Source organism: Leishmania infantum, chromosome 35 (genome assembly GCF_000002875.2).
Source record: "Leishmania infantum JPCM5 genome chromosome 35".
NCBI classification, from domain to species: Eukaryota; Euglenozoa; class Kinetoplastea; order Trypanosomatida; family Trypanosomatidae; genus Leishmania; species Leishmania infantum.
The window spans coordinates 1,080,788-1,103,590 of NC_009419.2; the positions used below are offsets into that span (position 1 = coordinate 1,080,788).

Consider the following 22,803-nt stretch of genomic DNA (forward strand, 5'->3'; position numbering starts at 1 on the left):
AGAGCATCGGAAAACACACCTAAAGCGACGAAGAAGGTGTGGCTTTGGTGTGAGGTGGGTACAAGAAAGGTGGAGTACGGACAAGAAAGGACGAGCGACGATACCATACGTGACAGGAACCATACAGGGGGATCGACAGAGAGAGACACCGTGCACGGATACACATGTACACAGGCACTCAGAGATGCTACACGGGGAGGAGAGAGGGGTACGTCATCACGAGAAAACATCCTCCAACCTCGAAGAAAACAAAAGGAAAACACCATGGCAACGCGCGTAAAAAGAAAGAGCATAGGATGGGATCATGAGTACGTGTGTTTGTGTGTGTGTGTGTATGGACAACGGCAAGGGAAGAGGCTGACATGGGGAGGGGGAAGAGAAAAAAGTGCCTCACCACGGACGCGTCCTCTGCCCTTGTTTTATTTCTTTACTCTGCACGCCTTCTTTCGCCTTGACGGCGGAGGGGACGCCTCCGTGCGTCGCATCTCAGAGTCCAGTACTCACACTCTGTTTGAAAGCCAAGCAGCGCGCGGCCTTCAGGACGTTTATACCATCGATATAATAGGCGGCGCATCAGCGTTACTCGACCGTGTCTCCTACCCGGCCCTCGCACTGCTCATTGTTGGGTAGGGCCGCCTGAATCTGTCGCCCCAAGGGGGATGCACGAAGGGCGGCGGCCGGCATGATCGGAGGCGCTGTGTGGCTGGGTGGGTGGGTAGCGTTGGAGGCAGGTGCCGTGCTCGGATGGCGGAGGCGGTGCATTTTTGCTGCACGGCGTGTGTGTCTACTGTCGCCTGGCACCACGCGAATGGGGCCTGTGGGTGGCCGGGGTTTGGAGTGGAGTTGCGCTCACGTTGTGCGGCAGATAATGAGCAACCTCAAAGACGACAAGACATTACTTGTTTAATATGCAGACGGCTTCCCCTACAACGCCAACGGCAATAACGTCTATGAGCGAACGGGGCAGATACGCACCCACCCCTCTGGACGCCACAGAGCAGCGCGTGAACACATCCGCTCGGAAACGGACGCACCCAACGAAATCTCGATGAACCAGATACCTCAGTGCAAAACCAACCATCTCACCAGCAAAAAAAAGAGCAACGAAAAGGGAGAAGAAACGCTGCAGCTGTGCTCACGACAACACAACAGGGGAATAGACAACAGACGCCCAAATAATGATCATAGAAAAGAAAACAGCACACCGCACATGCACGAGGAAACGGAAAAGACGCGCATGCAAAGAGCAAGTAATCGAAAGGAAGAAGAAAACAAATACTATCCAGCCACCCGAGAGAGCCGACAGACGCCAACATCACAGCAACAAGACCACGAAGGGACACAGACAACGCGTGAATCTATCCATCACACAACCAGCAGCACAAGACGATGCTGCCTCCTCCCTGTCTCGCTCCCGTCATCTGCTTTATCTAATGCGTCCAGATGCACCGACGCTGTGGCTGGAGGAGGAGAAGAGAAGATGCAGCACTTCGCGCTCTTATAGAGCATACATCTCTTCTCGGTCGCCTCTGAGAAACTTCTAGACATAGACACAGCGAAACCGCTGAGAGCGGCAGTCTGGGAAGATGTGTATGTGTGTGTGTGGGAGGGGGAGCGCAGACATGAAAAGCGAGGGACGCCACCGTGTAATGATCAAAGGAAAGAGAGAACGACTCGACCCGCAGCGCGTATGCAAAGCCAGACGAAGCGAAACCAAACGGCAACACAAAGGCGACCTCAAGGGCCGGTAAAACAGAAAAACAAAACAAATGTATCATTGCCTCTGTTTTTTTTTTTTGGCAACCACATTTCTGCAACGTCTCTCTCTTCTGAGCGCAATGCGCAGCTGCAGAGGGATCAAAGCAAGGGGACGGGCGGCGAGGAACAGAGGAGCTACGGTACACGCACACTTGGGCCTCTCCCCGACGCGGCCCTCACTTTTTCGGCCGCGCCGCGGGCTTATCACTTTGCTCTGTGCCGGATTGTTGCATCAGATCATCAATCGAGTGCTCGAGGTCATCGATGCGGGTGCTCATCTCATCGATGCGAGTGACGATGCACTTCGACATTTCGTCGAAGCGCGCTTGCATCTGCTGCATCAGCGCCTGCACGTGCGATGTCACCTCCTGCGTGCCACCCTGGGGCACAGAGCTGGCCACCATCGCGGCCGGTGCGGCAGCAGAAGCCGGAGCGGCAGCAGGAGCGGAAGTGGTGGGCGTCGTGCTGGTGACACTCTTGCTGCGAGAACCGGTGGTCTTCGGCGGCATAGTCGATATTACAATAGTGGGCCCTAGTGATAAGACGAAAACAAACTACAACAGGCGATGAAGAACGATGGAGCGAGAGATCAACGGACAGTCAAGGAGCTACAAGACAACAAGAAAATACAGACTTGCACGCGGAAGAGAGCCAACGTCGTTTCTTAGGAAAAAAACAAAGAGGGGGAAAGGGCCGTGTAGAATGTGGACGATGTCGTAAAGACGTGTGGAAACGAGAAGAAAATAAGCGGTTCTAGCGTCTACGTTCCTCGAAGGGTCGGACGTCTGTGCGCAAAAACGGAAAGTGGGGAGGAGGATAAGAGGATCGGTGCGGCTGCTGCGAGTGTAGGTATGTATTGCGAACCCGTGCTGCTCTTGGCGTGCGCGCGTCTTCTTCACGTGATCTTGCGTCGATACAGCGAATGAGAGACCTATCTCGACCGCAAGCGTCACGAGCGCAGCTTGGGGGGGGCTAAGTGAGCAGTGATACCGAAGCGTCGAATGTGGTGCTGAAATGTGGTATGCCTGACAAAGAATGCAAATCTTACGTTGACAGCCGTCGGAGAAGCATCAAAGAGGGAAAGGAGGGCCAACGTAGAGCGATGGCACGCGTGCGTGAAAAGATGCCTGCATGCAAGTTGCCTCTTGCCCAAGCGGCGCTGGCAGTCGCGGCGATTGCTTTCGCGTGATGGGCGTCCTGCTTCATCGTGGTGACAGATTCTGTTTGCGGTGCTGGAGCAAGGGCACCGGCACCGCTTTTTTCGATTGAGCATGTCTCAGACTGGCATAATTCTCAGCTGCTTCAACTCTGACGTTTCATGCGCGCTGACTTGGGTGGGCTCGTCACGTTCGGATTCGATTACATTGCAGAAGACTACTTGTTTCCGTGTTTTGTTTTCGATGCGCGTCATGCACATCTCCGCACACCTCCGCGCAAAGCATACCAATCTACGGAAACAGTAAGCAAAAAGATTCGCGACAAGCTGTACAACAGCGTAGAGCTACTTTCCACACCGACACTAGTCCGGGGGGGGATAAGATACGGACGCAGAAGGAGTGAGGAAAACGCGAAGAGGTCAAGTGAGAAGATGCTGAAGCGTTTTGGAGGGGGAAAAGGGAAGCAAGCAACAGATAGTAGATCGTGCCGCCCTATGCTCCCTGCACAAGTCCTGACAGCTCTGCTGCCCACACCTCCTACACCCTACCGCTCGCTGTTGGGTAGCCCCCATAGAAGCCCCCTCCCTCGGCACACACACACACACGCACACATTGTGGTCCCTTTGCCAGTCTGGAAAGGTCAGAGATGTACGCCAGCTGCGCCCTTTCTTTCGGGGAAACGCACCGCTCTCCCCCTTTACAAGAGCAAACAATCATCGCCCAAAGAAAAAAAAGTACAGTCACGCACTTAAATACGGAGTCTCGTCAGGGCACATACACGCCTGCGTATCAAGTCAGCACACATCGCAGGCTCGCTCATGGCAACAGGGAGGGAGAGAGAGAGAGAGGGAACGAGATACGTGCCAGCATCACATATATAGATAGACAAGAGGCGGGCGAAATGAGATCAAAGGAAAAGCAGGAAGCATAATGGCAGCGAGAAAAAGAACGAGCGAGCGAGAGACCCCAAAAGGAGGACCACCGACATGGAGAGGAAAACAATCCAACAAACAACTGCGGGGACCGACGCACCCTCACGAAGAAGATCAGCAGCAAAACAAGGACGAAGGCACGAGCGAGAGGGCTGCGGCAATATGACTCTGCGTGGCCATTCCGTACACTTTTCATGGATACGTGTCCGTGTGCGTGCGCGAGTCGTGAGTGAGCGTCAGAGCGCCACCACCGCTGCGGCCACGGCCGAGGCTCACAACAGCATTGTCGCACACGGACACGTGCAAACTGACGAACACCATAGCGTGAAAGAGAAGGGGTGCAAGCAGCGGATGACGGAGGGAATTGCTCTGTTCTGTGAGGGTGAGAGGGAGGTAGCACGAAAAAAAAAAGGCAGAGGGCAGGAGTGCCTTGCCTCAGCAATAGCTCTCGCGTAGCAGTAACAAACAACGTAGCATAACGTACAAGACGAAGAAAAGACTCATTTCCTTTCCCGGGCGTCTAGTCTACCCACGAGCACATCTACAAACATAAACGCATGCACAAGCACAGCTCACCCACCTCTGCTGCACAACGGCTACACTCTGGTCGTCTAGGGCACGCCGCCCTGCCGCCAAATCGAGCCGTGCGCCTCAGGAGCTCTTCTCATCCCGTCGTCGCACATGCGCGCGGCGCAATCGGCGCCAGAGAGACTGATGACGCCGAGGAGAAACACAGATGGTGCCACACGAGGAGGTGAAGTACCGTAACCTACCTAGGAACGGCCTGCCATTGCATGCATTAGTATTCACCGCTACACCCCCACCACTCTTTGCCGTCGCAGTGCTGCAACTCCTCTTGGCCACGAACTGCTCTTCACGACGCGCATTTCTCAGCGTTGTCAGCCTCTCTTCGCCGGCGCGGCCTCTTATTCCTCAAAGCTGTAGTGGATGGGTGACAGGCGACGTCGCACCTCCTCTGGCGGGACAATTCGCACGCGTGAGGCAAGCTTCATCGTGGTTGCGAAGCGCAGGCGACGAGCGCGGCCGAGGGAGACCATCTTGCGCGAGTTTTTCAGCACATACTCAACGTAGCCCTTTTCCAGGTCTACCTTCACCGTCACGAAGTCTCCGTTCTCGATGCGCTCCAGGTTCTCCTCCTTGCGGTGGTACGGGTAGTTGGTGTAGAACACGCCGGACATGTAGTAGACACAGCAGTCCGGTATCTTGTGGAACTCCTGGTCGGTGTTGACGCAGGACTCGGAGATGAGGCCAAACCCGACATAGTCGGCTACCTTGACTTCATACGTGATTGTGTGTCTCCCCGTGACAAGCGACACGTCACCGACAACAGCTACGCCATATACGACGCGCAACCGGTTACGTTCGGGGCTGACGCCCGGGCCGGGGCTGAACTGCAGCTCAGCATCACGATCGACATCCCCCAGCATTGCCAGTAAACCAGGCAGTTGATAGTACGCCGCGTCCACCTTGAGACGCCGCAGCGAGTCCTCTTTGAGTAGGTTGAAGTAGTGGTAGCCGCGAAGGTAGTCGACTATGTACTTGAAGCAGGAGGGATCGCGATCGATGAAGATGGTGTCGTGCTCATCCTTGAAGACCGGTGCGACCCACCCCGTCTCCTCGGCTCCGAGGAGGATGTGGAAGTAGTTTGGGGCATCCTTGCTTAACAGCGTCGACAGCGGCACTGTGAAGCGCTCACCACCGACGTTCAGCGACACCACTTCCATGTAGCGCTCAAGATGACGCGACTGGGCAACCTCCTCCAGCTTCGGCTTCGCCTCTTGCCGCTCTTTCAGGAGTGTGTCTAGCCGCGTCTCCATCAGCTTGAAGCGAGACACGCAGCTTTCCACCTGCGCTTGAATTGACTGTGCGGCGCCGCGCGACTGTTGCAGTACTCGAGCCGCCGTTTCCTCGTCAGTCATGTGCCCGGCGGCGTCACTAGAGGAGAACATCGGCGACGTGATCGTGCGTACCAGCCCGCTTGGATCACTGTCGTCGTTTATATTGTCTTCCTCCCCTCCGTCGGCAAAGGACGACGTGGCGGAGTGCGGGTCACTCACAGAGTCTCGCCCAGCAGGAGTGGCGGATGCGGAGGAGTGGTCTGGAGCGTGATCTACGCCGTCATTCTCCGGCGCAGCCACAGACGCCGCCATCGTCAACGCATGATCAGTCGGGGCATCACCGGGCTCTACGAGAAGCGAGGCGGGGGTGATGGAGGTGGCGTCGCGGGTGCGCTTACGTCCCCCACGCTGCGGGCGACGACCGCTGACAGCTCGCTGTGCGCCCCGCTCGCCATTACCCTTTTCGACGGCGGTTGGCGGCATCACAGAGGGGGCACCCCGATAGACGAAAATCGAAAGAGTGACAACACGTCGATGAGCAGGACGTTGAGACGTCGCTGATGGTGTGGCACACACAGACACACGCAAGCAAGCAAGATGCAGAGGTAAACAGGAATCACAATCGCTGAAGGTGCGCTCGAAAAGTGTGTGAGTCGTGTTCTAGTGGCGGCAGCGCAATACAGACGGGGTAGCAGCGACCCTCACGACGTATACAACACTGGGAAAAGGGTCAGGCACCGGAGTATGAGCTGATCGAGACAGCAACGGCAACAAAGCACACACCCGCGTGCGCGCACCCACAAACAAACACACACGCACGCACTCCCTCAAGTGGGCTGTGAGATGCCCCCAATACGTGTAGCACACGAATGCGCGCGCGTGTGTACAGCGAGTATGTAGATACTTGTGTGTCTGGCTCAATGGAATCAGAAACAGCGAAAAGCTCATGCACAGCTGTCGATGTAGAGTTCACGGACATGTTGCGGATGCGTTTTTTTTTCGCATGCGGGTGTGTGTGCGCGAGAGGAGCACGGATAACCGTTGTGAGGGTGGGGGATGGTTGCCACGGGAGCGGTAGGGGTTCGGGAAAGAGGCAGAGAGGGGAATGACGGGAAAACAGCAGCTGAGGTGGCAATGAGCACAAGAAGCGTCGGCGCTTATGACAAGCTACTGCTCCACCTGAAGAGGACTCATTCCAAATATATATATATTTCTCTTTTTTTTTTCGGCGGAGGGGAGTTCGGCTCGTGTGACTTGCGCGTCACGGAACCTCACGGAGGGCTGAGGAAGGGAGACTCCCCACCAAAGAAACATAAAAGCGCGAGGGTGTGTTGGGTTGCCCTGAGCGACACACGAACGCCGTCGCTCGCCGTTCCCAGAGAACGGGGGCGCACTGCGCCTGCTTCCCTCGTGCCTCGTCCTCTCCGTGCTTCTCCTTTCCTTTACTCTTTTTGGCGCGAATGGTGCGCACACACACCTGGCAACGCCGTCATCCATTGGGGTGACTCCAACAAGGCGTTACACAGGCACAGGCAAACACAAACAAGCAAACGAAAAAGTCGATCTCGCTCCACAACATCACCAACCCAAGAGCAGAACATTGAGCGCACCGTTGACGGCTTTCACTTCACGCGCTCTCGCCGCTGCCTCTCTGGGTCAAGAGAGCGCGCCGCGTGATCCCCACCCCCTTTCCCACAGGCCACGAACCTCCTCGTCTCTCGTCACACGTGCGTCCGCAAATCACTTGACAGCGCCCGCTCTTTGAATGAGCCGTCGCGTGTGCTTGCGTGTGCGTCTATGTCAACGTGCCGCTGGTCATGACATGCGTGCGTGTTCCACAATCAGCTGGATCGTGTGCGTCAGCTCCCGCTCGGCGTCGTCCGTAATGGTGACATGCAGGAGATGCTCTCCGGTCTTGAAGGCGAACAGCTCAAACTCGCCCTCGTACACCGCTCGACCCTCCTCGCCGACTATTGCATCGGCCTGCACGGCACCAGTTAGCACCGCCACGTCAAAGTGCGAGTCAATGGACACGTGCACGTGAAGGGGGATGGCGCGGCGCCACCGCGGAGCTGCAACACGCAGGCACAGACAAATCGGTCTTAAGGCAGGGATGACGATCGGTACTGGGGTGCCGTCGCCGCGAGTGCTGAGCGTGCCACTCTCACAGCCGCCGATTCGCGGTAGCGCAGTCCTGGCTCGATGCAAAGCCTGCGGTGCACTAGCGCTCGCTTTTGCACCCGAATCCATCGAATCTGTGTGGCGCCACAACAAAGCGGAGATCGAGGCTGGCGAATCCAAGAGAGACTCTGACGCCGGCGCTGCCCTTGGGTGCGTCAGGTGCTGGACTGCCGTCGGCGGCGACTGCGGAGGGCTGTCGTACACGGCTGTCACCGTGACGGTGCCTGTGGCGTCGTAGAGGCGGGCGCCGCGGCAGACTTTGGCACGAGAAACGACAGGGCTTGTCTCTGCTCCGCCGTAGGAGGAGTCTCCGTCGTACTCCCACCGATAGAGCAGCACCGCTCCGTCGCCCAACGGATCCGTCTGCGGGTCTTCGGCGACGACGTAGTCTCTGCTTTCGTCAGGGAGCGCCGACGATGACCAGGCGTCGGAGGGATGCGGCGGCAGTGCTGTCTGCGGCACGCTGGCCTCGAGAGTCACCACACACTCGTCCAGCGGCTCCGCGCTCACCACCTCAGTGCCAATGAGCGACAAGTTCAGCTCCAGCGTGCCAGTGCAATTAGGTAGTTCGCGCACGACCCACGGTACATGGAAACGCAGGCCGTCCTTTTCCTTCGTCGGCGGAATGCGCGTCAGCTTTATCGGCGGAACCACGTACTCGGCACCGGCGACGATGAAGGCGACCGGAAGCTCTGCAAATGTCAGGGCGCTCAGCTGCAGCTCCATGCTGTAGAGGCGACTTCGATTCGCGACGCGCACTTCCACCGCACGGCGGTCCTTTGTTAGCGCCACAGACGTGACGACGAGACCGGGAGAATGAAACAGGCGCAGCCGCGTCTCCGTCACGCGCCGCGGGATGACCGCGTACACGGGCACGGCGTCCGGCACGTTGCGCGGCTTTTGCGGCGCAGGATGGGGTAGTGAGAGATCGGTGCGGAAGATAACGTAGTGCGCGCCGAATTTGCTTATTGTCGGTGGCGCCTCCAGGGTTCCTGGAATCATGACGACGTCACCAGGCTGCAGCGGTGTGCGCGCCGCAGCGTCGAGGGCGCGCTTGTTCAGCGTCACCGTTGTGTCTGTCTCATTGCGGCGCTCCTTGCAGCCTTCGCAGCCCTCCAGCTGGCACTGCTCGCTGTGCGCCGTGAGGGAGATGCAGCTGATGGGTACGCGGCCGCAGTTGACGACCCGCACCGTGAAGTCGATGCGTTGGGTTCCGAACACCTCCAGCTCGCTCGTGTTTAGGGTGCAGGACACCTGCGGTAATCGCTCCAGTACCGGGATGTACATGGGTGCCGGAAGCTGCCCGGTCATCGACTGCGACGAGCGTGTGTCTGCCAGCCGCAGCGTTACGCCGTCGATAAGCAGGGTACCTTCTTCGGTTGGTTGCACCTTGAGCAAGACCTTGCGCTTCGCGAGCGGGGGCACCTCTACATTCGACAACACATACGAGATGGGCGCGCTCAGCGTGTGCGACGAAGAGGCCGACACCACACCTTCTCCGGAGGAGGCATCGTCGTCGTCCGCGACGAGAGAAGCACAGGAGCGGCAGCGCAAGGCCAGTGCGTCAAACGTGAGGGATTCCTGAAAAGGGTTGTACAACGTCATCAGAACGGACGCGACGTCGCCGACCGTCCACACGGTCCGACTACCCAGTTTCCTGCCATTCAGGCAGAGGATGGTCAGCTTCAGCCGCTGCGTGTCAATGAAGGTGAAGAAGGCACCCCCAACAGGCACCGTCTTGGGTGCGAGATGCGGCGGCAGCGGGAAAGCTTCCCACGCCAGAAAGAACGGGGACGGCACAATGGCTGTGCTCATCTGCGGCTCGAGCAGCGCGGACGCTTCACGCATAACGGATTTGAGGGTCCGCTGCGTTGCTTTCTCGAGGAGGTGCGGAAACTTGAAGAGGAGGAGCGTCGCCAGTTGACAACGCAGCGCCGCCGTGGCCGTCGCAGGGGCCACGCGATCGAAGACGTTGATGAGCTCGAGCAGCAGTGGCACGTTCAGTAGCGCCGCGTTGGTGATCGACTGATTCAGCCGTACGACGCCGCGATCGGGAGCCTTTTCTTCCACGGAGCTGAACATGCTAAAGGATGCGCCTATTGGCGTGTTCCCGTTCGCCGCCGGCTCGACAGCATCGCTGTCTTCCACCTGCTGCGCAACTTGTGTGGCGGTCGCTGCGCGGCTAAGCTGATACAGCGGGTCCGCCGATTTGGCAGTATCTAGGGTGACCCCGTCGTCGCTTGCAGTGCTGCTCGAGGCTTGAAGCCCGATAAGCGGGAGTCCAACGCCAGCCAGTGCGCACACGCGCAGGAGCACCTCGGCAGCCTCTTCCGTGTGCTGCAGACGTGCCTTGATGGAGGCGAATTCCACCAGCAGCGCCCGCGCGCGACGCTCAGCACCGTTGATCATGCACAAGTACGCAAAGAAGGGTAGGCTGCGCTCCGTCCACTCGGCTCCGTAGATGCCAGGGAAGAGACTGCGCAATGTGCTCAACTCCTCGAGGAAAGGCTGCCGTGCTTCCCGTGCAGCGAGCAGCTCGAGTCGCTTAAAGCGCGCCTCCAACTCCCGCTTTCGCAGCATGGCGAGAGTCGTATTCACCATTGCGTTACTCGTGCCTCCGCTGCCGAGGAGCGAGGTGGTTGCCGCCACGGCTGAGGGGTAGAACATCAGCGTACCCGCTGCTGCGCACCTTCTCAGCTGCCGCAGTGACTCGCTCAAATAGACGTCGATTTCACTGAACGCCAGGCGCAGCACATTCTCGACGCAACGCTTCACGTCGCTGCCCAGGCGATACGACTGCGGGTCGCACGGCACTTCCCACGTACCAGCGTTCAAGCACACGTGCACTCGCACGAGAAGCCCCTTCAGTAGCGCGACCTGCGCCGCCACATTTTCCTCCACTTCGCGCGTCAGTCGCGCCCGCATCGAGTTGGGCACCGATGCGCTCTTGAAGCTCGCTATCGTCTGCTTCAGACTCTCACTATACTGCGCCACACAAGAGTCGAGCTGGTTCACGGAGGCGGCCAGGTCCGGTCCCCAGGTGGGGTTGTCGCTCTGAAGCTGCAGGACTGTGGCGTTAAGCGCGTCGCGGTGGCAGAGTAGCGTCGTCTGCAGATAGCGATACCGAGCGGCAGCAATGCTCTCTAACGTTGCTGAGCACCAGAGACAGTCGACATTCGAGTTAAACTGAGTTTCACCGTACACGGCCACAGCGGCAGCCACAGCGCCAAACTGCAGGAGTACGTCCGCCGCTTTCTTCTTGAAGCGGGAGGCAATCAACATGCTCGCGTTGCGCGCCGTTGTGAATGTGGTGAGCTTATCAATGGGCGTTCGTACGGCCGTGTTATCTGCCTTGTCGAGCTGACTGTAAAGCCGCAGCGCGGTGCCTTGGGCATCGACCACCGCCTGCGCCACACACAGGAGTAGCTTCCGCACGGTCTGGCTCACTGGTATGGACTCTGAGACGCACAGATACAGAGACGAGCTCGAGAGCTTTTCGGCGAGCGCTTCGGGAGGATCCACCACGACGCAGCGGCACACCTTATCCTTGAACTGCGAAGTGAATATGATGCTGACGACCTGCACCGCGTGCTCGACAGAGACGGTGAGGACGGCGGCGTTGACCACAACCACTACGGCCATGGTGGCGCGATGGCTGTCCATATTCTCCCAATGGGAAGTGCCGAGGTCGCTGGTGAGAGAAAACGGCAACGATGCGGATGGGTCAACAAGCGAGAGTCCCTTTTCGCGCCCGCTTTCCTCGCCAGACGTGTTGGGCGATGCGAAGATGCTGGACGCCGCGGGGAACAAGGCCCAGGAGAGCTCCGAGGCTGAAACAGGTGGGTGCAGGGTAAGACTACGCCGCAGTGCCACCTCGTAGCCGCTCACGGTTTCATCGACGCCCGCAAAGGCTTCTGCGTTTCGGCCTCTCAAAAAGGAAACGCGGCCAATGCTCGCGTTCGACGGCGTTGGCAAGCTTTTATTGCTTGCGGTTGGAGAGGAGCCTCTAGTCGGCGACGCTGTGCAAGCGTCTGCTGCTGCTGCCGCCGCCGCCGTCGTCGTCGCCGCTGCACCGGTCACTGACTTGGCGTGAAGCGTTTCGCCGCTCCACAGAAAGCACACTGAAAGCGGAAGCCATAGGATGCGCAGGTGCGTGTGCTGTTCCAGAGAGCTGCTACTCGTTGGGTAGTACTCGGAAAGGAGAGAGGGATTGGGCCTAGCGCGCATGATGGAGAACGTGCACGAAAAGGGACACAACAAGTGGGCAATCGAATGTAGAAACACGGCTCAATCGCGAAGCCCAATCGCATGAAAGGCCGATCCGTTTCTCTGCTCGCTCTCAAGCACCGGCAGACGATATGTGGCGAGGAGTGGGGATGGTGTGAAGAGGGTCTCCGCCAGTTCAACGGCTCGAGCACACACGGAAGGAGCTCACCCAAGTCGAGAGGGCCTACGGCGTGGCAAAGCAGCATGGATAGGCGAACGCCCACGGTCTCACCCCGCCTCTCTTTCTCTCTCCCTTTTGCTATGGCAAGTAAGGCGCACTCCCAATAAAAGCAAGCAAGGGGGCCTCCACGGGGCGCATTGGATGCTTCTTCAGTACTCCTCGGGATGCACGAGGGCGGGGGATCAGGTGTGTGTGTGTGTGTGCGTGTATGGGTGCAGAGGGAGTGCTCAAGAGGTGACAGAGGGTGTGCCTTCATCATTCAGTGGGAGAGCGAGGGAAAGGTCCAGCTAGAGAACGGGGACGTGTCTGCAGTGTTCACTGCTCCTTTCGCTTTATGTTCGCCTATGGGGGCCACCTGTGACGGGCACAGGAGGTGAAGCGAGCAAGCATGGCAGCGATCCACGTTCCCGTAATGGACGTCAAGCTCCTACACTCAGATGCTACAAGGCGTCATGAAGGAAGCGGCCACCCGAAAACATCGCGGTTGGCCGAGAACTCGGTGCTTGTTACTCTCGCTCGATCCTCTTGAGCTCACCGCTGAGTCTTCATATGAGATGTACCACTTTATATAGCTATAGACCGTTCCAATCTAGTCGGGAAAGGGAAGGGGAAACAGGCACTCAAGCAGTGCTGTTCGGCGCCAAACGGTGAGCTCCAGTCTTCGTGATGGTGTGCGAAGTGCATGGGGGACGTTCAACAGCCATGCGCTTCTCCGCCCACGGTTCCTCTCTCGCGTCTGGGTTTCTTTCGTTGCTCCACGTGGCGAGCCGAAGCGCTCCCGCCCTCGCTAGTGGACACGAGCTCCCTTCGCCGCGGCCGTCGTTCTCGACTCTCCACCGGTTTACGCCTCCATCAGGAGAAAACCAAACGGAATGCACTGAATGGGTGCATGGGCCAAGTTGCGACGCTTGCCCAGCTTGTAGTACAGCAACCCCTTCAGTACCATGGGTGCGTCGCTGTGATTCACAAAGTAGAGCGAGAATACTCGAGAGCCCTCAGCGACGGTCGCCGGCGCGGGGGAGGTCACCGAGGACTCGATGCCGGTGCGCTTGTCTGCCGAGGTCGCCGCAACCGCACCTTTTCCTTCGTTTGGCCCTGCAAAGACTCCCTCACCGAGCACCTCGGCAACTCCGCTGCCGATTAGCTCGCTAAAATGATCGCCGTAATCGCGCTCGCGCAGCATGCGAAGGACGTCGCTGCTGTGGAGATAGCCCACCTCCTCGACCAGCTGCATCAGCTCCATGTCCAGTCGCACAAAGTACGAGTTCACGACGAGCACCTCGATTCGCTCCGCCCCTGACCCCTCCGGCGACAGAGGCGCAAGCGAGAACCGGACGCGAAACTGTCGGTGTGCGGCTGCGAAGTATCCCATGCCAGCGTGCTCCTTGCTTGTGTACTGCACATCGTACGGCTCTAAAGAAACAGAGAGACTTACATTCGCGTCCTGGCACGTCAGCGTTGTCGGGAACTTCTGCCGCACCAGCTGTGTCAATGCCGCTCGCTGATACGCGCACGTAGCCAGTTCGGCTGCTGTGACGGTGGGAAACCCGGCTAAAAACTGCTCTGCCATTGGGAAAGACTCACGGTGGCGAAGGACAAACATTTCTTGCTGCTGGCCAATGGCGCCGGCGGAGTAGACGATGTCTGGGTCGCTCTCCTCCACCGCTTCCGCCAAGCCGCCGTCAGTGGTGGCGGGTGCCAAAGATTCCGTAGCCTCCTTGGATGCCTTACCTGAAGTAGACCGTGTCGACGTTGCGGCCGTGGCTGCTGCCTCTGCCTGCTGAGAAGCCGTCGTCGCGGAGAGGTGGGCACTCCCGTTGTTCTGCGACTTGCTCTCAAAGTATTCGTCTGGAATGAAGTCATGTTCGGCTGGCCCCCTGGAGATGCTCAGTGAGGTAGCCAGCAGCTGCTGGGTCTTGCTACTAAGGACGCGCCCGAGCCGTTCCTGAAGCCACAGAAGGTTGCGGTACCGCACAATCTGCATGGCTACCGGGTTCATGCCGGCTGCCACCGGCGCCGATTCTTGCACTGCGTTGTGTAAGTCGGTATAGCACATCGCAAAGAGCGTGGTTGTGTCAATAGGGTAGCATTCGGAACTCGGCCGCAGGAGGTGCCCCGCGACGGGATCGCGGCTTGTCGTCTTCCCCGAAGACGACTTTGGCGATTTCGACACATCAGCTGGGGTCGTGCCCGGAGTCGCTGCTGGGTTCACCGTACGCGAGGAGGACGTTGTGCCTGGCACCGCTGTGCTCGGTTCACTGCCTGTTGTGTGAAGAGGGAAAGAGAGAAGAAACCGGATGTCCTGCACATAGTGTGGACGGGTGTAGCAGGCCTTGTGCAGCTGCTTCAGTACCTTTCGGTACACCGGCGCCACTTTCATCATCGAAACACGGGCTCAGCAAGTGCTTTGCGTTTGTTTGCATGGTCAGCTAAGTGGGCAATGCCTGTGCGCGACACCGGAAAGGTGTCGCCAGCCACTTCAAGGAGGAGAGGCTGCTGCTTGGTTTCCTCAGTCGGGAGAGGTGCTCCCCATGGAAGATGGGCGTTTCATTCGTCAAGAGAGCTCAGTAGGAAAAAGGAATGCCAATTCAAAGGCATGCGAGCAGAGTTGGGGGGTGGGGTGGGGTGGGGAGGAGAGTTACGCGGGAGAGATATCGTGGGGTAGGGGTGGAGAGTTGGCAGATAGTGGCGTTGGCCAGCGAAAAGAAAGACGAGGCGAGATTCGAGGTGTCTCTCAGCGCTTGTGATTGCGTGTATGTGTAGAAGACACCAATACTGCATACATATACACAACTGCAAAAGCGCAGCATACATGCCCGTTTGACTATAGCACTTCTCTGATGCAGCCACTTGCCTCACATGACGGATTTCACGGAATACGTGATCGCGAAACACTCTCCCGCCACCGTGCGACTCAGTGGCGACGCAGCCATTTTTCTTTCCTTCTCTCTTTCTTTTTTCCGTTTGTATTTCTGCGAAACGGCGATGCGACGTGCAGGGGCATCAAGAGGGCACCTGAGAGAAGCGGGAGAACACGAAGAGAGAGATGGGGATGGGGTGGGGTGGAGGCGGAGGAGGCGGCGATACTAGCGCATGCAAGTCCTACAGGCAGCAACAATGCCCCACTAACGGAAACACTAGAGAGGGCACACAAACACACACACACACCTCGCAACAACTATAGAAGAGATGAGGAGCGCAATGGAAGGACCGGGAAGCATGAGCAAGAAAGCCACAACGACAGGAGCGAAGGGTGAACGACGACAGAGCGTACGCTCGATAGGGGCTGTGTACGTGCGCCCACTTTTTTGTTGCATTCACGGACCAACAACACGAGGAGGCGCGAAGGTGATGAAGGGCAACACAAGAAAACGAGAGCACATCACCTCATGCGTTCGCGGCACGGCGAAGACACCCGTCCTGCTCGAGGCAAAACACCCTCACTTGTCTTTACCGATTTCTGTAACTCCAATTCCGCAAGGCGCAGCGCATACCGTGAACGGTGACGCGAAGGGGCCTCTTCGACGACGGACTTGGGCGCGAGCGCACTTGCCCGCAGAACGGTAAACCAACGCACGCACACAAAGAGAATCACATCACACGTGGCAACGGGACACACAAAGGGGGAAAACAAAAAGGCGCAACGAGGATGAGCTGAGAAGAGAAAAAGAGACAGCGACCGGGTCAGAGAGGGACAGCCCCTTGTGTCGATTCACGGCCCCCCTCCAAAGGTGACCCGAGGCGTATGTCGCTTCCACCGATGCATCGCGCGGGGTGCACGCTCACGCCATCGTGCCAAAGACAGAAAAGACAGATTCGTGCGGCGCACACACCCTGAGTCCCACCTCAGGTAATGGCCTTGAAGAAGAGGGCTATCATCAAGCCAATAATGAGTATAATCATGAAGAGAACGCACAGTTTGAATGTGCCGGCGGACTGGTACTCCGCGGCCCTCTGCAGCTCTGTGCGCGCCTTCTGCACACGGGTGTGGGTGATGGCCATGTTGTAATCAATGCGATCGAGCAAGGCGCCTTGCTCAATGACGAGAGTGTTCATGTCCTTGAACATCTCATGCAGAGACTTGATGGAGCTATAGATGCGCTCAAACTCCTTCACCCGCTCATCTGCCATCTGCTGATTTAGCATGATCGTCTCGACCTGCTCCTGCGTCATACCCTTCTGCAGGTACTGATCCATAAGCGCGTCGTTCTCCAGTTGCTGCTCCACCGCCTTCTGCCGGTCGCCGCCAGCCCACCGCTGCGAGACGAGCTGCTGTTTCTTCACATCCATCATGTAACGGCGTTGACTCTCGCGGTAGAGTTTGCTGATGTTGTTGATCTCGTTCACCAGGCACATCTTGACATTGCGCAAAATGCTCAACTCGGCATCCGTGCCCCCGTCAGGGAGGTCGCGTGTGTAGGAGATTTCCAAATCCTTCACACCCTTCTCGCTTTGCTTGAAGAGGCGATCAATTGTGTTCTGAGCATCCTCGATCTCGGCCTCCTCGCGCCCTTCGTCACGCGTGGAGCTGAACTCCACTTTGAGGTGGTCCCTGCGCAGCTTCTCGAGCGCCGCCATTTGCTCCTTGATTTGGTCTTCAACACGACGGACATCAGCCATCTTTTTCACCCAAAGCGGAGTCACATAGACGCGATTCATGCTCTCCTCTTCGGCAAGCAGCTGCTCCGTCTCAGGCCGGCGAGGGCGGATCGCGCGGTACTGCAGGAACTCACCCGTGCGGTCGCGAGTCGCCATGTTTTCGACTTGCACGTAAGTGCGCTTCTTTTTTGTTGAAAGTGCTCAGCCAAAGTTGTTGGAAGAAATAGAGAGGGGGATGGAAAAGAAACCCTGACACAACTAGTGGCAACATCGGCACGACCACCAGCACAGACACGTTTACGTGTCAACGTCTCACGCAGTCGTTTTTTTTCTTTTTATCGATTGTTCTCGATTCCTCCGGAAAGCACACACATGACTCACCGCGCGACCTCCTTGTTTTTGCTTCTGCCACAACCACTGCTATCTACACAGCGAGGAAGGCCGAAGACGTGATTCAAAGGCGCACTTTACCGTTTTTTCTTGTTTCAGTTTCTCGTGATGATCTTAATGACTGCAACGCTTGCCGACACAAAGACGCGGCTGTGTCTGTCCGTCTGTGTCTGTCCGTGCGTGTGCGGTGGCGTGATTGGGTGGGTGGGGGAGTGCCCAAGAAACAAGCGAGATATATAAATATATATATGAGAAATAGACTTGAGAGTAGCACACAGCTCCCTGTTAGTGATCTGGTGCTCATCATTTGAGATTCGTAGTAGCGCCTCTATCTTGAAGAAAACAGGGAAAGAAAGGACTAGGCAAATCATGCCGCCGCCACTGTTATAGATCGGTGGTGCGGTGGCTTGCTTTTACCCGTCGACCTTTTCCCGCAGGTCTCGCAGTCGAGTGCATCCAAGTCATGCGCGGTCTCTGTTTCACAGCCGACTCGCCACACTCTTTCCTTCGTTGACTACATTTAGTCATGGGTGATGAGCCTAGCCATCACCAGGAGGACGTCAACGCCATCAATGAACGCTGCTGCAGCACTGCCGCCTCCTCACGAGAGGAAGAAAAGAAGGTACCGGATGCAGGCATGTGCGCTAAAGGCACGGCCACACACATTCGGAAGAAGAGATCTACACGGCGGGCGACGGAACCAAAAAAAAAGCGAAAGAAGACGGCAACAAAGACGACGCAGAGGGAGGTGGAAGGGGGGGGGGAGCACACAGCTAGCAGCGACACGGAAACAGCACCGCCAAAAAAAAAGTGGGCCGCTGAAACGCAAAGAGCGGTTTCTGCTTAGCGGAGGCGGTGCAGCCGTCGCCCCGACTCGTGCGACCCCCCAATCACCGCATACGCACACATACGAACATCACAGCTCGCACCTGCACACTCCATATAGATTCCTGGTCAGTGTACTAGTGCAAGAAGCGCATCCAGTCGTCTTGGGAGCCCAGGCACCAGTCCCGCACAGACACCGCCACATGCTGAAAAAAGAAGGGAAAGTCGACAAATTTCCATTATCGCATTCTGCTTACTGCAATGGGGAGGATGGGACCAAGACAGAGGACAGCTTACCGTCATACAGCGTAGCGACAGCTCGCGGAGTGGGCGCTGGAGGGAGCTCCTGAGCGCGGTTGCGAGAGGCTAACGTGCCATGTATGCGAGAGCTAAAAGATCCCTGACACCTGAGATGGAAGGGCGAACCCAAAAGAAAAGGTCCGCAAAACGTGGTGGGCGTTCAGTGCGGCACCTCGATAGCACACCCGGATCAGTGCATCGCATGGGGCACCGCGAGAGAGGGTGTACCAGCGTGAAAGCGAAACGATCCTATCAGCAATAAAGCACGAGAGCCTCATGCATCAAGGCAAGCAAAAGGGGCACAGGGGCCGTCATACTCTCGATCACAGGTGCGCTACCCCACACACACGCACACGCACACGCCGAGAGCAAGAGATTCACATATATATATATATACATATGGAAACCGAAATGCACATAAAGGAACGCATTAGCTAATAGAAAGGTGCGAATGTACCTCCACGTGGGAGGTCCTCGTTAGCTGCAACACGCTGAGGCGTGAAGGAGCGCGTTACCATTCACACCACCACTGTTTTGCCACACATAGCCGCTTCTATTCTGGTACTGGCAAGTAGTGGAGACGGGTGAAACAGACACACACACACACACTTTTTCGAGCCCCTACCACCTCGGGCTCGCCTCGACGAGATCGCACTCATAGAGAATCGTTCTCGAGAAAACAACAACGAGAACCACAACACACCAATGCGCAAGCTCGCGCTTCTTTCCCATTCGGAGACATTCCCGCGTATTCACTTGGGCGACACTTGAGGGGCCTTCATGGAGGTCTCCTTTGACACTGACTCCTCAGCCAGCGAACGTGGTTCCGCTGCGGGGGGTGGTGCACACTCTTGCGGCGAAGGCAGCTGCGGCGGCTCCTTAGGCTGCACAAGCCTCTGAATGTTCGGCGGCAGCGCGGCGCGTTTCAGGACGCCCCACGCCTCCTTCGTTTCCTGGAGCTGCTTCCATTTAATGTTTGGCTCGCTCTGCGCTAACTCCGCCGACGTCTGCGCGATCGCCGGGGGCAGAATCGCGAGGAGGTAGAGGTAGGACTCGTACGTGGCGAGGCTGTGGGGGTGCCCAGAAGGGATAAAGAGTGCCTCCGCGGCGAGCTGCTTCAGAGAAATGTCGTAGACCGTCTTGGTGGGGACGAAGAGTGTCTTGCTGTCCGGGTCTCGTTGCCGCGCATCTGGCGTAGCTCCCTTCATGGCGCACAGTCGAACCGTCTCCTGCACGTAGGCCGCACGCACGAGATTCAGCCGCCAGTGGTGATCATGAAGGCGCAGAACCGACTCTGAGCTGCCGTACTTGCGCAAAAATCCGAGAAGACGGTTGCATTGTTTCATTCGATGAATGGGAGAGACGTTGCCGACAAGGGCGAGATTGATTTCAACGCCGGTGGCATCCATGATGCGTAGAGCCTCGAAGTCCTTGTGCACTTCCTGCCTCAGCTCCCTCTGCTTCGCAGCATCACGGTCGACGCCCGAGTCTGTGAAGAAGGCCCCGGTCAAGGTCAACTCCGCTTCCAGCTGCGCCTTGGTCCTCGTCGCGTTCTTCAACGGCTTCACATTGGCCGCACTTCCCTTTTCATCTGGGGTGCATATTGAGGCGGCGATAGCGGCAGCAGTGGTAGAGCCGGTGACGGTGGTAGAAGTGGTGTTCTCCAGAGTTTCAGAGCAGCGACAGCAGTCACAGTTCAGGAAGTACTTCCGTTGGAGGATGTTGCGGCGTCGTTCACGAGAGAGCAGTAGGAAGGCGAGGGAGTCGGCGTGCTTGTAGAGATACGTGATCTCCTCTCCGCGGCGAATGCCCTCCAATCGGGCGCAGCGGCAGATTCCAGCGCACGGTGCAGTGAAGAGATCGTACTGGACGGCCGCGTTTGGCCAGCAGCTATGCCGAAGCGTGCTTAGTTCGCCATAGAGGGCCAGCCGAGGTTCGGCAGTAGAGGTGTTGGCGCCGAGTTTCTGTCCGTGGGTGAGGCCGATGGAGAGGCACTGTGCATAGGTTGTGTCATCGATGCCGTCAATGTCGGACGCACAGAAAAAGTCACGATTGTGCGTGCGCGACGCCAACCTCTCATCGTTCTTCACGGCCAGCACGATTTGTTTTTGATCGCCGGAGATCACCGTTGGATACTCACGCAACATAATGTGCCCGACGACGGTGTCACGGCGGGCGTAGCCGGTCTTGTAGTGCCCGTCAGCCCCATCGACGGAGTCAGCGCCGGCGCAGCTGGCAAAAGCGCTAACAGCCAGCTGCTGCGGCGCGGCGCGAGCCGTCTGCGGCATGTCCTGCGATGGAGGAGCGACTCCCCTTGGCGGAAGACGCACCGGCCCGCGCAAAGAGAGAGGCATCTGAGCCACGACCGCAGCCGCCTCACAAATGTTGCGACGCTTTATTACAAGCGACGGGCCTGCTGCGGTTGAGGTGGTGAGAAGGTTGGGTATAGAGCAAGCATTCTTCTTTGCATCGCCGGTTTGTAGTGAAGCGATCTTCATGTCGACCGTCTTTTCTGGTGTCTCGCGCACACCAGCCGTTGGCTTGCGATATGGTCGAGGACAGGCGGCGGCTGCCGGCATCTTGGCTTGCACGGGCACAAGTGGCATTTTTGACGGAGGTGCCGACAAGACAATACGCGTGGGCTGGCTGCCATTGGTGGCCCGCTCCACCGTGCTACTGCTAGGTCGAGGGGGCGTGTGTGATAAGCTCCTCGAGGCCTCGTCCCCCTGGTTCTCTTTCTCCCTGTCGTTCTCATCTATAACATCAGCTGCACTGTAGTCGATTTCGTTGACGGCGGTTTCCGGACCACTCAGCACCGCCCACAGCGGCATGCACAAGACCTGCGCGCTGCCACTGCGCTGCTTTCGCAGGCTTGTCAAGGGTGCTGTTAGGTGGCGAATGGGAACATCATTGGTGAGATGCAACTTTACATCCACCTCTGTAGGAATGGAAAGCTTGAAGCGAAGCTTGTTGATGGCACCGACGGCGGTCGTGGACGGCCCGCAGACAGCCGAAAAGCGGTGCTTGCGGCCAGCACTATCCGCGATGTGGAACAAGAGGATCATTGTGGCACACGAGAAGTCGGCAGTACGCTGCACGCAGTCAAGTGAAACTACAAAGCAAGAGACCAGAGTCAACCCACCTGTGCTGCGCGGTAGCACCGGCAGAGAAGCCCAACAACACCGTTTTACACACGAGAAGAGCGGAACAGAGGTCAGCTCTCCGACTCCAACGTCTTTCTTCAAAGAATAGAGCCCACTAATTTCGATATGTTGGTGCACTTCTAAACAACAAGTGTGAAGCCGATAAGAAAAAGCTGCAGACCGGAGCTGCCCTCCATGAATACACGGGGACTGTGAAGCGTGAGCGGGACCGGGACACACAGACAGACCAAGAGCTACTGTGGCAGATACCGCGGACTTACAGAGATAATGCAGACGAGAAATAACGGTAACACACCGACGCACGTGCGCAAAGAGAAACGGCACCCCGCACGCACACGCATTCAAAAACAAGCAAAGACAAAAAAGAAAGGGAGCGAGCCCGTCCGCACCAGTGATCCGGGGCAGTGACGAATTTTGTCGTTTGTTGTGTGGAGTGGCTAATGCGACACACACATCAGCACCTCTGCCGTCTCACCGCCGCTTGCTTGCTTCTCATGATGGTAACGCGTAGCAGTATCGTGTTGGGGCAGACAACGTAAAAAACATGAGTGAGGGAAGGGAGAGCGAAGAAAAACAAAGATACCAGAAAGAGTGAAAGGCTTGTGACGAAGTGAGTGTTGTGAGGACGAGGAGAGGCGAGAACGTTGACGGAGACAGAATACACCACGCGAGAAGAAAGGGGTGCCATTCTTGTGATATATCCACAACACGTTGGATTCAGACAGGTCTGTGGGTGTCCACAACCACATAGACGGCCAAATGTATGCTGCTACCAGAAACGCCATCGAGGGCGCTGGCGCGTTGGTTTTCGCCATGGAATCGCTGTGCGCTCAAGGAGGAGCATTTGCGTGCGTTTCTTTTTGTGTTTGCACCCAACCGCGCTTACCATGGATACTGGAATGTCATGTTCTGCCGGCTCCGCTGCCCGACTCTTCTGCTCTGCTTTGTTTGACGGGTGCATGGCTGCTGCGACAGATCACCTCCGCGCCGCTGCACATTGCCTCACGGCAGCAAGAAGGGGCCAAGCGTACGCAGCGTCGCGCAAAGAAAGTGAAAAGCGTCTGTCAAGAAGTGAGAGAAGAAAACAGAACAAAAAGGAAAACAGCAAACTTCAGTCCCCTGCACCGGTACATGCTGATGCGGTGTAGGGTGCGTAGCACGCGATAGAGGCAACGATGTCCATCACCCTAG

At 57.4% G+C, this 22,803-nt stretch overlaps 6 protein-coding genes across 6 annotated transcripts; all 6 read right to left on the minus strand.

The window, feature by feature from the left end:
• Nucleotides 1–1,934: 1,934 nt before the first annotated feature.
• On the minus strand, nucleotides 1,935–2,162 carry LINJ_35_2720 (conserved hypothetical protein; the record flags this gene model as incomplete). The annotated part of the gene is made up of 1 exon (XM_001469017.1): nucleotides 1,935–2,162. The coding sequence occupies one exon, from the start codon at nucleotides 2,160–2,162 to the stop codon at nucleotides 1,935–1,937; it is 228 nt and encodes a 75-aa protein (XP_001469054.1).
• Nucleotides 2,163–4,773: 2,611 nt separating this feature from the next.
• On the minus strand, nucleotides 4,774–6,018 carry LINJ_35_2730 (conserved hypothetical protein; the record flags this gene model as incomplete). Its single annotated transcript, XM_001469018.1, has 1 exon — nucleotides 4,774–6,018. One exon carries the CDS (start codon nucleotides 6,016–6,018, stop codon nucleotides 4,774–4,776), a length of 1,245 nt encoding a protein of 414 aa, XP_001469055.1.
• Nucleotides 6,019–7,521: 1,503 nt separating this feature from the next.
• LINJ_35_2740 (conserved hypothetical protein) lies at nucleotides 7,522–11,550 on the minus strand (the record flags this gene model as incomplete). The annotated part of the gene is made up of 1 exon (XM_001469019.1): nucleotides 7,522–11,550. The coding sequence occupies one exon, from the start codon at nucleotides 11,548–11,550 to the stop codon at nucleotides 7,522–7,524; it is 4,029 nt and encodes a 1,342-aa protein (XP_001469056.1).
• Nucleotides 11,551–13,175: 1,625 nt separating this feature from the next.
• On the minus strand, nucleotides 13,176–14,714 carry LINJ_35_2750 (conserved hypothetical protein; the record flags this gene model as incomplete). Its single annotated transcript, XM_001469020.1, has 1 exon — nucleotides 13,176–14,714. The coding sequence occupies one exon, from the start codon at nucleotides 14,712–14,714 to the stop codon at nucleotides 13,176–13,178; it is 1,539 nt and encodes a 512-aa protein (XP_001469057.1).
• A 1,466-nt stretch (nucleotides 14,715–16,180) lies between these two features.
• Nucleotides 16,181–17,089, minus strand: LINJ_35_2760 (QA-SNARE protein putative; the record flags this gene model as incomplete). Its single annotated transcript, XM_001469021.1, has 1 exon — nucleotides 16,181–17,089. The coding sequence occupies one exon, from the start codon at nucleotides 17,087–17,089 to the stop codon at nucleotides 16,181–16,183; it is 909 nt and encodes a 302-aa protein (XP_001469058.1).
• Nucleotides 17,090–19,200: 2,111 nt separating this feature from the next.
• On the minus strand, nucleotides 19,201–21,513 carry LINJ_35_2770 (hypothetical protein; the record flags this gene model as incomplete). Its single annotated transcript, XM_001469022.1, has 1 exon — nucleotides 19,201–21,513. The coding sequence occupies one exon, from the start codon at nucleotides 21,511–21,513 to the stop codon at nucleotides 19,201–19,203; it is 2,313 nt and encodes a 770-aa protein (XP_001469059.1).
• Nucleotides 21,514–22,803: the final 1,290 nt, after the last annotated feature.